The following is a 14,779-nucleotide window of genomic DNA, read 5'->3' as shown; positions in this document are numbered from 1 at the left end:
AACACTTAATCTGTCCTTAAAAATTCAAGAATCTGTTGTTACTAACTTTGATTACAATGCAACAACTATATTCAGAACCAGATAATCAAAATAAAAGGGCCTAGAGAAAATGGGAAACAAACACTGGTAGGAAAGAATATTAAATGACAAGAGAACAAAAGCAAAGTGTGAAATGAAAACAAACTCATCTCTTGAGAACACTCAAAACAATTTCCAGCCCAAATACGACTGCTCCTAAAACAGTATCACAAAAGTATCTGAAATGTTTGATGTATTTCAAATGAAGCTCAATTTAAAAACAAATAAACCCTCAGAAGACAGTGCTTTGGGCTTGTTCCAGAGACATACATGTTGAACAAAACCCAACTGTCTCCAGTTCCACAGCGTGGATTAGAGAGGTGCCGTGGATCCTTCAGAATAAAGAAGGGGAGTTTGTGTTGGCAAACCACAATAAATCAGCTATTTTTTAGTTATGATCAGGATGGCAACAGAAGCACAACAAAATTAATAAGCTCTGTAAAACAAAGATATTGGAGGCACTTTCCATGTTTCCTTTGACCATGTAAGAAGAGGAAAAATGGCCCAGGCTGAGGCCAACAGTTGATAACAAGTTTAGTTAACAAAAAAGAGGCAGTATCTGTACTTTTATCACAACTTACCTGCCAGAGGGAGGTCTGACAGATCTGCATGTCTGGCAATGCCCTTGCTGGCTGGCTTGGCATTGTTATACACAGAATGTCTCTGTGAAACAAAGGTGCAAAAGGTAATTGAAGAAGTATTTGCCATCATGCTTTAACAGGTGAGCAGAAAGAAGAAGTTTCTGCTATCTCAAGAGCACAAAGCACATGGAGGGATACAGAAACCTTTCATCAGGGTATCAGCTGCACCTACAGTTGGATAAGTAACTGTGAAAAATAAAAGGACAAAGGGACAATATTTTATCTGGCAATACATTGGTTCCTGAACTACTTCACACTTCTATTTGTATGATTTTTCTCTTGCCAAACACAATTTAGAGTCACAAACCTGGATGCCTGTTCCCAACCCCGACTCTGCTCCCAACACCCTGAGTCATATGTCAGGAGAATTCTTGTCTCTGCAGCCCCAGCACCAGTTTTCAATTAATATCCCATCATCAGGCATCAATACACAGTTCCCAGACCTCATTGGGTAACGGGGAGCACACATCTTGGGAACTTCAACCCCTTGTCTTCCAACTCACGTGCCAGCTCCCTAGTTCAGTGTGATGCTTCTTCTATCTCACTCCCAATAATTGAAACCTCTTTTCTGGTCCATGGTGATAAAAGTTCAGAATTGTATTCCAGAGTTCACATCCATCCACCAAGACCTCTAAGCTGAAGTCAAGACAAACTCACTTTGATCCTTTTTCTTAGGACCACAGCATTTGATGTTCCACAGCAAACAAACAGGTGAGTTTCCCCTTCCCCCTGCCAGCAGATGCTGGAGCCAGCACTGTGTCCACCTCTTGAATCTACAAGGACAGAAGAGCTCCTTGTACCTGCATTGGGGAAACAGCAGCTGCTGGGGCTGTCCTCACTGGAATTCCACTGAGAGGGCTCCTGGGCACCTTCTGAACTGGGATATTTTGCCCACTGCTACCTGCAAGGAAAAATCACGGAAACATCTGGATTTCAAACCCAACTATCACTCTCTTGTCAGATCAGGGAATGACTGTGTAGTGACATTCCACATTTATGCACCAAGCACTGACAGAAAACACCCATCCAGAAGCAAGAGGCAGATCCTGCTCACTGCTAGAAATTTTTTTACTACAAAGTGCAATGTCCAAATACCTGAGCATCCCAAGTCAAATGACTTTATCAGTGACTTCACAGTGGCTGCAGATTCTGGAGGCGTGGGAGATGCTCTGCTGAGGCAGACCCCTTGCCAGCGGCTGGCTGTGTCTGACTCCAGAGAATCCACCTCTTCAGCTGCCAGCCTGCAAGGCACAAACCACAGCAAAGTCAGGGCCAATGGGAAGTGCAAGCACAGATTAAAGGTCTTCACTGATAGCAAGGCAAATGCAGCAATAAGCAGGTTTTACTGCAATGCCCAGAATATGGACTGCTCTTAGAATATTCAGGTCCTTTTCTTGCAGTGCCTGGCAAACACTAAATCACTGAGTCTGACAAACTTTTCTGCATTGTTAACTATTTCATCCCCATTCCCAAGCCTCACACAGGAAGGAGGATTTTCATTGGAAAATAAAAACATTTTGATGAGACTTTTGAGTAGTTATCAATAATTACCTGAAGATAGGTTTTCAATACAACACAGGTGCCAAGGGGCTGCTGTGGCTCTTAGTTTACAGTGAAGAAAGTAACCAAAAGGCAAATACACCTCAGAGTAAAAACTCAACACTTAAAACTTATCAACAGAGGCATCTGCTAAATAAATGAACTCTCAATCACAATTCCTAAGCACTTATACAGGGAATAAAACTCGTAAGTGCTTCATCCTAGCAGACATGGGAAAGCCAAAATCCAATGGCTAGAATGAAGACAGACAAACCAAATAGAAAAGGTTTCATATTTTAACAGGGATGATAAAGAAGTTACTCATTTGAAAAGAAATACTAAAGTCAAGATAAAGTGCTGGACTTACAGGAAAGCCCAGAGCTGTGTTAAACATCAAATAGAATCCCACAGTGAAAGTTGCTTCTAGGGATATATTTTACATGATACTGCTTAGTGACTTACCTATATTTCTCAGGCAGACTTGGAATGCAATTACCTAGCTTTAGTTTAAGAAAGCTGAAAGCAAATAAAGTCTAGTAATGTAAAAAGAGATTATTTGTACCTCTCCCACCTGCACAGAACCTGCACATGAGCTGCTGAGCAGCAGGTTCTGAGCTATCACATCTCCCTGTATTTACAGTGTTTGATACACACCAAGAGCCACGTGAACACAAAACCAGAAATTATTTCATAAGGTGCCTGGAGGACTCCATCCAGAAAGTGCCTATGGGGTTGAACAATTTCTGTGAGCCAAAAAGAGAAGTCAGAGCTCTTTCCTTTCCCTTTTGCCATCAGAAAATGAAAATGGCTAAAGGGTGTCAGTGAGTAAGAGAATAAGAGTGACTCAAGTTTCTATTCCTGGCAGGGCTTAAGGAGGTGCTGTCTTTAAGCAGACTTTTGCTATTTCTTTAATTCATTGAAGCTCCTTGTGTGCCAGTGGAGCCTGCAGAGGCAGATGGCTGGAGAAAAAGCCATTTCAGTTCCATTCTCCTTTAATCCAATAAGGAGGAAAGGCAGATTGGGTAAGATTCACTGAGCTCTGAAGGAGACAGTGTTTTGCTAGCCTTAAGTTCCAGCCTTGACTTCTTGTTCTGTGGTTCATAAACCATGAGCAACGAATCAGCATGTGACAGCATCTGCACCTGAGTTACACAAACCACAAAAGCTAAATGAGCCCTGCAAAGTATGGAGGGAGGATAAATTTCTGCCTCAAGACCCCAAACCACCCAGTGCAATCTATTACATGTTCAGTCTGGCCTTTGACTGCAGAAGGATGCAAACATGTTAAAAGAGAGTAACTAGACCAGCCCCTGTGCCACAGAAGAGTCAATTGAGAATTCAGGTGCCATTATTCTGTCATTATGAGGATTCAAGTGCTGGAGTTACAACCAGTTTCCATTTTTTTAGGATGCTTCCTGTAATCTTCCATCTGTATATTTGTAATAGGCAGCCTGAAACAACCTCCTTGATTGAACACAATCACAACAGAAAAGCAAGGCCTCCCATGCTGCAAACCTTGGCATAAAAGGTAAAAACAGTCCTGAGAGCCACTTGCTTCAACTGAAACAACACATCCCAGCCAACAAGCAACGGAGAGATGAAATTGGTAAGCACTTAACCTTAAAAAGAAAAATCTGTATGACAGGGGGATGCACATGTGTGTACACAGATGGGCTTCTTAAGAGAGAAGCAGAACAGCAAGAGCTTAACTCGCAGTAGCTAATTCAGGAGGACAGTACAGAGCACAAACTAGAAAGATTAATGATAAACTTCAAACCCAAAATGACTCCTCCTCACGCACAGAATTTCTTCAGCTTAGCACATCTTAGGCCATCCAAGAGACTACACAAGTTCTGCTACAAAAATGAGGGATTTGAACAAAATGTCACCAAGTGCTGTATGCTTTCCTGGAAACAAGAATGAATGGTTCACACAGATAAATGCTGCACGTGCAGCTGGCTGAAGTGGAGCAGCTCCAGGAGGAAGCAGAGCACTGGAGGCCACAAAGGAATTAAAATGTGCAGTCCCTTTCACAAAACCACTGCTGAGTTTCATTCATTCACTGGTGAGAGAAATAGATGCAGAGAGCTTTTCTCTAACAGCAAGAGTGAGTCTCCTTGTTTTCTAAGTTTGAAACATGTGAACAACTGACTGATAACAAGGTGCAAGTCTTTCTGGGCTTAATGTACAGATTTTTGGCAAACTCAGCCTTCTCACGTTTGTAAAATTTCTAAACTGCTCTGATGACTGTTACAGGAGGCCTAAGACCACAGGACCACATTTTCAGAAATAATAACTCCCCAATCTCATCTTTGACACAGTTCCTGTTATTGTGACTCCTCCTGAACTCCAAGGCACACAAAAAAGAAACACACAGCTACTGCTGCACAGAATAGAAGAGAGGCCAAGGGCAGGCAGCAGACAATTCCAAACACTTAAAACATTTATTTGGCACTTCAATGTATATTTCTTAAACATAAAAACCAACATTCAACAGCTGCCAGCACAGCAGAGAAAGGCAACACAAGTGTGCATATATGCAAACACTCCAGTAGCACGGCACAAAGGTGGGGGCCATGCCAAAGCCAGGACATCCTGTGGAATTCTCCACTAGCTCAGCCTGCTCCCAACACCAGGTCCTTGCTAGGTCTTCACATCCAGAAGAAAAGGACAGAAATCCCACAGTCAAAACACAGAATTCCAGTCCTGGAACAAATCGTGAGAATCTCCTGGTAGAGATGGTGATCTGAGTTTTTCCTCAGCATCCATGGAAAGCTCTCTCCAGGTGTCTCCAGCTGCAGAGCTGAACTTCAAGTTCTCCCTGATCATCATATACTTCACCTGAGTTAAAGGCATGAGAACGACTCCTTTCTGAGAGGGTGTTTACTGGGGGCTTGATACGTTCGTTTCTTTTCCTTCTGTTCTCTCCATCTGCAGTTCTCACAGGAGGACAAACCTCGCAGGGAACTTTCCCCGGGAAGGTCACAGCAGGACACACTCCGTGGCTGTCCCTTCCCAGCACCACCGGGTCGGCCGTGCCACCCAGTGGCGAGCGCCTTGTCAATGCAGGAGTGGAAATCTGAAACCAGCAGAGCAGCTGAGAACCAGTGAGTAAATCCGTGTTTTTGCTGCTGGGTTTCAGTGATCTATCACCAAGTATGTGTGTCTGTATAAACCATCTGCTCTCTTACATGTATTTAGACACACAGAGATAGATCATAGAATATAATATTACATGGAGAATTTATGTATATGCCATTAAATTTTACAAATCAGACATACAAACTCAGGGTAATTTTTGCTTAAGGTTAAAATGGCATGTTTCAATGTCTGTTTTGAGGAAAATAGCCCCATCCCTCCAAGAAAAAGTTCCCAGTTATTTCAGATCCCCAAATCTCTGTGATTACTTCTTATGGCTTAGCTGGCTTTAGAGTAATTCAGAACTTCTTCTGCCTCCTGGTGTCTTCTGAAGAGAGAAGCCTTCTGAAACAAAGGGAGAGGCTCTTGCTCATGGGGAAGAGGTGGACCTGAGCATTCACACTTTGCAATACACTTGAATTTTGCAGGGTAATAAAAAAACCAGAGGTGCTTTCTTGTATTGAAACTTCCCTTTTTCAGCTGGGAGTTGAAGGCAAGTCCTACAGTGTCTCACAGGCCTGGCTGTGCCTCCTTTCAGGGCTGTGTTAGCTGGCAGAGATCAGGCACCTGTGGAGAGACACACAGCAGTTGGGGAGGTTATGGAAAGCCACACAATGCCCACCCCGAGGTACAGCTCTCTATTTTACATCATCCCATCATCTCTAAATTAGGGGGAGTCAGGGAAATGCCAGTGGTGTGGCTGGGACAGGTAAAAGAGCACCTTAACACTACTAATTTGGCTTTGAGACACGGTGAGCAATAACAGTACAAAACACAGAATAAATCTGTGTTGCTCAGATAGGAAGAAATTCATTATTTACAGCCAGGGAATTAATGTAGGACAGGGATGGTAGTGTTCCTGGCTTTCCTCTCCTCTGCTCATTTCAGATTATTCATTCAAAAGGGTACATGGACCCATCCAGGCAGCTGAGCTGCTCTACCTCAGCCAGAGGGGATGGAATAGCTTCAGCCAATGTAAAAAAAAAAAACCCACCAGGAACTCCCTAAAAAACCCAACCCCCCACACCAAACAACTCTGAGGAGCAAACAAACACTGCTTTGAGAGCCCTGCTCTGCCATCCTCCTTTGCTTGCTGTGAGAGCAGAGTGAGCTCTCAAACCTCTGTGAGACAGAACAGCTGCAAACACAGGCACAAATGAGCAGCACATCAGCACATACAGACTGACAGCAGGGTTTAATACACAGAGTACAAGCTCATTTCCAGGAGAAAAGCATGTGACACTGCCATGCTGTGGCATTGGAGACTTTAGGAGGAAAAACAGAAGCAAATTAGTGGGATGCATCACAATCTTCAGTTTAGGCTTCCATTTGAAGATCTGGTTAATTTTTTTATTATTCTAAGAAGTCGCTCATTTAATTACAGATTTCATTTCTCTAAGTACTACTCCTGGCCCAACTGTCTTCCCTCCATGTTCTTAGTTCAAGGCACAAAATGCTTTAGTGTCAAAATAATTTTGACAATTTGAAGCCAAAGAGTCAAAGCAAGACCTTGAAACTTTTACTCAGGATCTTATCCTGTCTGGATTTGAAAAACTCCAAGGATGGAGACTATTTAACTCAAATTTCCACTACCTGTGAGGAGACAGCTACAAAACAGTGGATTGTAAGCTTCTGCATTTTAGTGCAGAGAAATAATTAGGATGTAAAAATCATAGAAGACTGCCTGAAGCATGGGTTAATGAATTTGTAGTTTCACCAATACTAACTTGGGGCAAGTTAACTCCTTTTTCCCTTATTCCATTTGATCGATGCTTGTCCAACCTCCCCCCCAACATTCTCAGTCATAGAATTAGACATTTAATCTGTGTTAAAGATGCCCTTGGGAGGCTCTTACCTTCATTCAGTTGAACTCTGATGACCTCATCAGGATTTTTTCTGCAAGTTCTTGGGCTGATCCTAAACCAAAAATGACTTTTTGTCTGATTAGAAGAACGTAACGGTGAAATCAAACTTGGAGGCAGGAACTCAGGCAGCCACAGGCAAACATTAAAATGGCAGGATGTCGTAGGAGATAAATTGGCTTCAAGATGAATTTATGAGGTGGAGCCTAATGACCCTCAAGAGATGGCTGAGATTTTGCCAAAAACCTTTGAGTAGCAAGCTCTTTGGAAGGTACATTTTCCAATAAGAGCTTAAAAATCAGACAAGAAACTTTCACTAGGGACTGTCAGACATTCAGCTGAGCGTGCAGCTGCTCAGCATTAGCAAACATGAGGAATACTTTATAGACTCTGTTAAAGTATCATGCTACAAACTGCTTCCACCAGTGCTGAGCACACATCAAAATCACCACAGGCACCAGAATCCACTGCTGATTCTGAGCAGTGGCATTTGTGAAAGCTGACAAAGTGATGATGAGAATACCCCCAGAATTTCCTAGGTGAAAGAAGCCAAGGTGCTGGGGGAGACAGAGACCTCAGGAATGCAAAAATATCTGGAAGTGTAGAACTGGCTCTCAGCAGGAGCTTTGGTGACTTCAGGAATTTGTTTCATAGGTCAGTAGAGCTTTAAAATTCCAGTGTTTAGCTGCTGATCACTGGTTTGTTTAGACAGGGACTTCGCCAGGCTTCATTATGTTCCCCATACCACTCAGTACAGACATTTTGCACACTCTGAGAGTCAAATTACTTATCCTGACAGATGCAAAATTTGGTTTTGTTACCTGCCTTTGAAAGAGAACCAATATTGCCCACTGCAGACAGCACATCTGGCTCCATGACCAAGGCAATACTCAAAGCAAGCTACAGAGAGTCAACATGACACAGAGACAGACACATCCATGTGTGTGTGACACAGAGGGAGACACAAAAGCCAAAACTGACTTCATTAAATACATGCCTGAACACTTCCTCCTGGAACTACAGCTGTATGGATTCTGGGGTTTCAATTTAAAAAGGAGTATTTGCAGCTCAGGCTTCTTATACCAAAGAGCTGATCATGTTCCTTACAGATGGAAGATAAATACTCCAGTTTGCAAATTAGCAGGTCATCTTCTATTCATTTGAAGTACTACCAAATATATCTTAAAAGCCAAAATAATACAGAGGGGAAGCTATGAGAGTATGATTCCCCACCCTCATATAGGAACCCTGCTTTCAACAAGAGAAATTTCATTAAGAACAAATTAGAAATGGAAACAGAGCCCAGAACCTTAAGTACTGTCTGGTAATCATTTTGTCTGAGAACATGGTCTGTAACAGCTTTTCTTTGCATCCACTTGGGACTCTGCTAATAAAACTGGAGCCTAAAAACATTCCTTTATTTTCTCAGAAGAAGTTTTTCTGTTTGTTCAATCCAAGCATTCTGATCCCTACACCTCCACAAAAAACCTCTCCCATGTTTTTAGTCCCATCTACTGTACAGCTGCTGTGGAAACTCCTGAATGGAAAATAAACGAGCAAATAAGTGCAATGTAGAGCTGGACAGTTACTTCACCTGAAAGAAATGACAGGATTCACCCTGTTCCTGTGGCCATTCTGCCAATGGCCATGAATTTACCAGGAGAGAGATTAAAAGGCAAAATCTAGAGGAGTAAAAGTAATTAACACATATTTCTGATGAAGAGATGACTGCTTGTGTTACTTTGTATTTCTTCATTGACTTCCCTCAGGTTAAGAAGTTCTCTTCTGGAATACCTGTACCAAACCAATCCTTCCACAGATGGTTTAATACAGCTGCACAGTTATAAAGGCATCACCATGTTGAGACTAAAGCTATCAGAGGATATTGGCAATTATTACTACTTAATATTTGCTGATTAAACCTTCATAGCTTAGTTGACAGAACTAGACTGCCAAAAAGAAAAAGAACAGAAACATCTTAGAATAAGAGACAACAAAATCTCCCAGAAGAGTTACAAACAGACGAGATGCACATCCAAGCCAGCAAATAGTTACTGACAAAGCACTGTTTGCATGCGTGTTAGCAGGCACACAGATCAAGTCTTGGCTTTGGTAAATGGTAAACAACCAACCTGCTGCTGCCCTTCACTTCATCCAGCTCCTTCTGCAGCCTGGCACTCTTCTCCTCCTCCTCCTGCAGCTTCCTCTTCACCACACGGAGCTCCTGCTGAGCTTCACACTTAATGTCATTGGCTACAACCACTGCAGTCTGCAGGTCAGCCTGGAAACGCCTCCACTCCTCTGTGTCCTCCTGGAAGGAGCAATTAAAACCCCAAACTGCTGTAAAAATGCACCCACTCGAGCTGAACACTTAGTTATTGATCTCTATTGCAGTGATCACAAGCAACCAGGATTTTCTCACAATTTTAAGGCGGTGCTGGGTCAAACTGAACACTTGCCTCTTTATACTACCAAAAATATTGCCAAAGAAACTCATGCTAAGCTTTCCACTCCAATTGCCAAGAAGTCCAAAGTGAAGAGAATGAAGACTTAAAGGATGCAAAAAGAATTTCTGCTCTTGTTCTAGGGAAACACAATGCCAGTATTGCAATAAAAGCTCAGCTTAGCTTTGTCTTGGAGCTTAAACCTTACCTTCATCTGCTTAGTCAGAGCTTTCAGCTGCCTCTCTGTATCTTGTTTTTGTTCTTCCAGCTTCATTGCTTTACCTAGGAATGATAAAAAAGTTCATTAACCACATAAGGGCAACAGTGAAAGTGAGAATGGAAGGGCAGAACAGCTGATTTGGTTTTGCTTCTGGAAATGCCACTAAAATAGACTAAACTGAATTAAGACACTACCAATGACCAGGAATGGAACCAACAGTAGATCTGGTGCTCAAGCATCTCTAAAATATGTCATTATTTTCAGGTATTAAACCAGACTGAAATTTAAACAATCCCACGTGGATTCACTTGCTCAGCACACACATCCCAAGGGATCACTGATGTGAGGAACAGCCACTGGTTCCACCAGGTGGCAGCTCCCAGCTCCCCATCCACAGCAACCTCGACTTCACTGCTCTTCCCAGTGCTCTGCCCTAAAAACTCTTTATTAGAAGTCCAGTAATTCCAATTTCTGGAACGGGTAATACTTCCTTCACTGAACAATGAGGCTTGGAGACTGTCTCTAATGTCCCATCTATAGCACTCTCTGATAAATAGTACTTTTATGCATAAACAGAAGGGAATATCCAAAACTGGAATATTTGTAAAGGTCAGACCTCTTCCTCCCTGTTGCAGCCATAATTTAGCCCTGCAAATAAGCTCACTTCAATCCTTTTTTCCAGCTCCACCTACTTTCTAGGTCACTGATGAGCTGGTTGTTGTGGAGTTTTATAGCACGATGTTGTTCCACCTGGTCTTCCAACTCAAAAATGGTCTCCTTCAGGTTTTTGATATCTGCTTCATTCTCTGATGTCTTCTCCTGCAGCTTCTGGCTGGTTCTGCTCAGCTGCTCAGCCTGTCGGTCACACACCTCCTTCAGCTGACCATACTCATTCTCAGCCTAGGAGGGAAGAAAAGAAGTGCAAGTTTGTCCTTATTTCTTAGGAGATGTCACTGATTAGAGACTTTACTGGGCACCTTGTGGATTTAAGCATTGTGTACACCCAGTTTCAATGAAAATGAGAGTCTCAGGAAGCAGAGATGAGCGATGAATGTCAGTTTTCTTTCCTGGCAATAAAGATAATACAAGATGCTGCAAAGGAAATGAAATTTTCTATATGATGATCACAATTCCAAACCAATCTCTGCAGTCAATGAAGGGAGAGGAATTATATTCCCAGAAATCTCCACTTCTGTTTCTGTAGCACATTATGAAAGTGATATCACTGCCTTAGGGCCAGGCTGATGATCAGTTCATCCACATTAACAATTTGCTGCTTTTACCATGTGCATTTTCAATGGACTGTGAAAACACACATAGCAGAGCCAGCTACTGCAGATAAGTGTATTTCTGAGTATGGGACATCTGGAATTACTGAAGGGGGAATCTGCTGCACTTCAGTTTGTTGGCTCAGCCCACTGATCAATGCTTCCAGGTTTGGGGGGAGCTCTCTGACTAGGAACAAGTTATGGAAAAGGTGCAGGCTGCCAATTCAGTGAGCAGCACTGGCACAGCCTCACTGCAGGGCAGCCTTACAGAAGCCTGTGGTCTTGTTTGGGTGTCACAAATAGCCAATGATTCAAAACAGCTTAATTTGACGGAAGGGAAGAGTAAAAAGAGGGAAATCTGTGGTTTCCAAACCAAGCAATAAAAAGTTTGGTACAGAGTCTGAGCACTCAGCAGTTTTTCATTTATTCTTCATGACCTGCAGCTCCAGAAAGCACTTGGGAAAAGTGGAGGAAAGCTTCCTCTACTAACTCCATTTGCTGTGGTCACCTATTTTAGCTGAAAGGACATCTGGATTTTCTAAATCTCTCAAATCACGGAGGTGCTTTTTGGCACTGCTCTCTTCATCTGCAGCCAATTTTATCATTCTTCTCATGCTCCCCTCCCCAGACAGGAAAGGCTGCACACTTTCACTCCTTCTGCAGCACTGGGACATAATCACTCCTTGTGCTTTATTAACACTTGTTGAATGATGGCTCACACTGCAGCTCCTCTGAACAGCCAGGATCACACAGAAAACAGGGACAGTAACTTGCTTAACTTTGTTTGGAGCAAAACTATGAACTCACAAATGAGGTAAATTGTTCTAATTTTTTTTTTAATGTTACTTTACCTATCCCAAACCAGAGCATTTCTTTCTTTTGTAAAAATATTTGTTTTATGAAAATGATCTCATCTGGAGCTTGATGTTGCTGTGACTTGTTGCTGCCCCAATCAGCTTCCCTGAGCATTAATTCATGTCCTTGTGTTCTCATGACCAATGACACCTACACTTCATTGCTAATTAATTGTGATTCATTATTCAGAATTTAATATTCACAGCTAACTATTTATGCCCTTCTCTTCATCTGATTAGCAAGTGATTTACACTATTTGTTCACACCATATCAAAGTACTTTTTATTGATCTGCTCTTTGCTCCAATTCTGATAGACACAATTCTATTTACTGAAAGAGTAAATTCTACAGAAGATATTAGGACAAAATAGTTATGAATTTATAAATACAGATATGCCAATAGTTATTTCTGAGAAAATATGGGTAGAGCAGCAGAAACTGAGACAATATCATATAATGCCAGCTTCTACTAACAGCTAATCATACAATTTAAATCCTGGAAACTTGCAATCAACAGCTCTATAACAATGTAAGGACCAACCCATTTGTGAAAGGACAGAAACAGCCACTTTATTTTAGAGCTGTTACTGTTTTACCTTAGACAGCAGCCCCTGAATGTGCTTCAGTTCACTGTTTGCCTTCAGCAGCTCTTGTTTCAGCTCAGTGCAAGAGGCTTCTAACTGGGCCTTTTCTGCATGGGCTACTTTGAGCATCTCCTGCACCTCAGAGTTGTCAGAGGTGCAGCCCATCACGTTGATTTCTGCAGCCTTTTGTTTCTCATTCTCCAGCTGAGTTTTGAGAGAGCCATTCTCAATTTTCAGACCTTCCAAAGCAATTTTACAGTCCTCCAGACTTTTTGTCAGTGTGCTGTTGCTCTGCTGTTCCACTTCGAGAAGTTTAAGCAGCTTCTCATTTTCTTCTCTCAGGCTTTTTATCACCTGCTGGGCATCCTGATGCTCCCTTTCTAAGCTTCGCAGGCTGCTGGTTAACTGTTGCTGAATGTTGAGCAATTTCTCTCTTTCAAATTGTGCTTTTTCAAGAACTTCTGCACATTTCTGTTCCAGTTCAAGGACCTTCTCCTCTTGAGCTTCATTCTTGGATCGCTCTTGGAGGAGAGTCATGAGCTTCTCATTTTCCTGGCTCAGCTGCTCGGCTCTATCTCTGTGCTGACGGAAGGAAGTCTCCAGGAGAGCTTTCTCTTCCACCAGCTTCTCATTTTCTGTTGTCAGCTCCTGCACCATTTGCTGCTGATCCGACAGCTCCTGCAAAGTGGCCTGCAGCTCTTCTGCTGTGCTGTGGTGATTCTCCTCCATCTTTTGTATTCTCTCTGTAAGAGATGCCACAGAGAGGTCGCTAATATTGTTTGGAGAACTTCCTGCAGTGGAGCACTTGGAGCCTTTGAAGTGGTTGCTGCTGGTGGATGCTGGCCTGGAAGGTACATCTGCTATGTGCTCGAAGTCGGACGCGTCGGGGGACAGGGAGGCTTTGGTGACATCGCTGCTGGAAGAGCCGGAATTGCGCAGGGCACCCCCGTTCACGTGCTGCCTGTGCTCCTCCGCTTCGCCCCTCGACGCATTCTTGGATGGGCTTCCAAAACTCGACTCTTGGGTAGTTGGGGTTGGGAGGCTGCTGTCGCCTCCGCTGCTTGTGGTTGTGTCTGAGAGAGGGGAGTTCTCCAGATAAAGCAATTTCTCTTTCAAAGCACGGTTTTCTTCTCCCAGGCTAGCAAGCTCTTTTTGGAAAGTCCTGTTTTTCTCCTGAAGGGTCCTTATTAATGGATCTATGTCAACAGGTGATACTGTTTCTAAATTTTGGTTGGAAGCACCCATTCCTTCAGCATTGAGTGACCCTTTCTCTTTGCATTTCTTCAACTCACAACGAAGTTTGGTAATTTCAGAATCTTTCGTCTTTGCTTCTGCCAGGAGCTCTTTAACCTGAGATTCCAGAACAGCCTTGTCACCAGTTTCATTCTCTTGCTTGGACTTGCTGGTGGGGCGCACGTGTTTGGTAGGAGTTGGTGCACCAGAAGAGGTGGGGCTGGGCTGTGTTTTCCTGGTGTTGGCTTGACCACGCAGCACAGCTCTCTCCCTGGACACGGATGAGGACAATTCCCGGGGTGCTGGGATCCCCGTGCGCTTCGCAGCCGAAACTGCCCCTTGAGGAACAGGGGATGAAGCAAATTGAGTTAGTGCACGAAGAAAACAAGTTTCACAACAACAATGCTGGAGCCTAGAGCAGTCCTGGAAAAAAACACCTGAGTGTTTGAATAGGTTTAGTCATGACTGACTGTGTGGATTCATGTTTCAAAGGCTTGTATTATTCTGCATTTCTTCCTTTCCCATCCCCTGCAAAGGAACACAGCCTGGTAAACTTTTTCCCAGTGTAATTATATACTACGTAAATGCTGCAATACATGAGCTACAACCCCCTATTAATTATATTGATGTAAAGATAAAAGGGTATTAATTATTTGAAAGTAAAAGTTCTTCACACTACTTTGTAAAATGCTGGATCTAATCTTAGTCATTTCTGAGGAAATGTTCAGTAACTTAAGAAAAGATACTGTCTTTGAAAAAAAATGTACTTTTATCACACACAAAACTATTTGCATTATACTCTATTTAAGCAGATCACCACAAAAGAAGGACTGAAACTTTTATGCTGAGCACAGATTCAGTGAAATATAAAACTCTTCTGGCACTTCCAACACTAAGACAATTGTGTGGCTGCAGCT

The 14,779-nt window shown here is 42.7% G+C and overlaps 1 protein-coding gene across 7 annotated transcripts in view; it reads right to left on the bottom strand.

Moving 5' to 3' along the window:
• SPECC1 (sperm antigen with calponin homology and coiled-coil domains 1) overlaps window positions 1–14,779 on the bottom strand; it is an 87,783-nt gene that overhangs the window by 22,296 nt on the left and 50,708 nt on the right. For 5 of the 7 annotated variants that reach the window (XM_053995440.1, XM_053995438.1, XM_053995439.1 and 2 more), the window contains 7 exons: window positions 12,642–14,200; window positions 10,615–10,822; window positions 9,911–9,984; window positions 9,391–9,569; window positions 1,815–1,960; window positions 1,520–1,620; window positions 660–741 (listed from right to left, as the gene is read on the bottom strand). In XM_053995440.1, coding sequence (XP_053851415.1) covers window positions 660–741; window positions 1,520–1,620; window positions 1,815–1,960; window positions 9,391–9,569; window positions 9,911–9,984; window positions 10,615–10,822; window positions 12,642–14,200 — 2,349 coding nt within the window. Of the gene's footprint in view, window positions 1–659; window positions 742–1,519; window positions 1,621–1,814; window positions 1,961–4,683; window positions 5,964–7,251; window positions 7,314–9,390; window positions 9,570–9,910; window positions 9,985–10,614; window positions 10,823–12,641; window positions 14,201–14,779 lie in introns of those variants that run through there. The other 2 variants (XM_053995443.1, XM_053995444.1) reach the window with 2 other exon arrangements.

Source organism: Vidua macroura, chromosome 20 (genome assembly GCF_024509145.1).
Source record: "Vidua macroura isolate BioBank_ID:100142 chromosome 20, ASM2450914v1, whole genome shotgun sequence".
Lineage (NCBI taxonomy): Eukaryota > Metazoa > Chordata > Aves > Passeriformes > Viduidae > Vidua > Vidua macroura.
The sequence above is the reverse complement of the archived record's forward strand: the minus strand, read 5'-3'. Positions and strand labels throughout refer to the sequence as shown.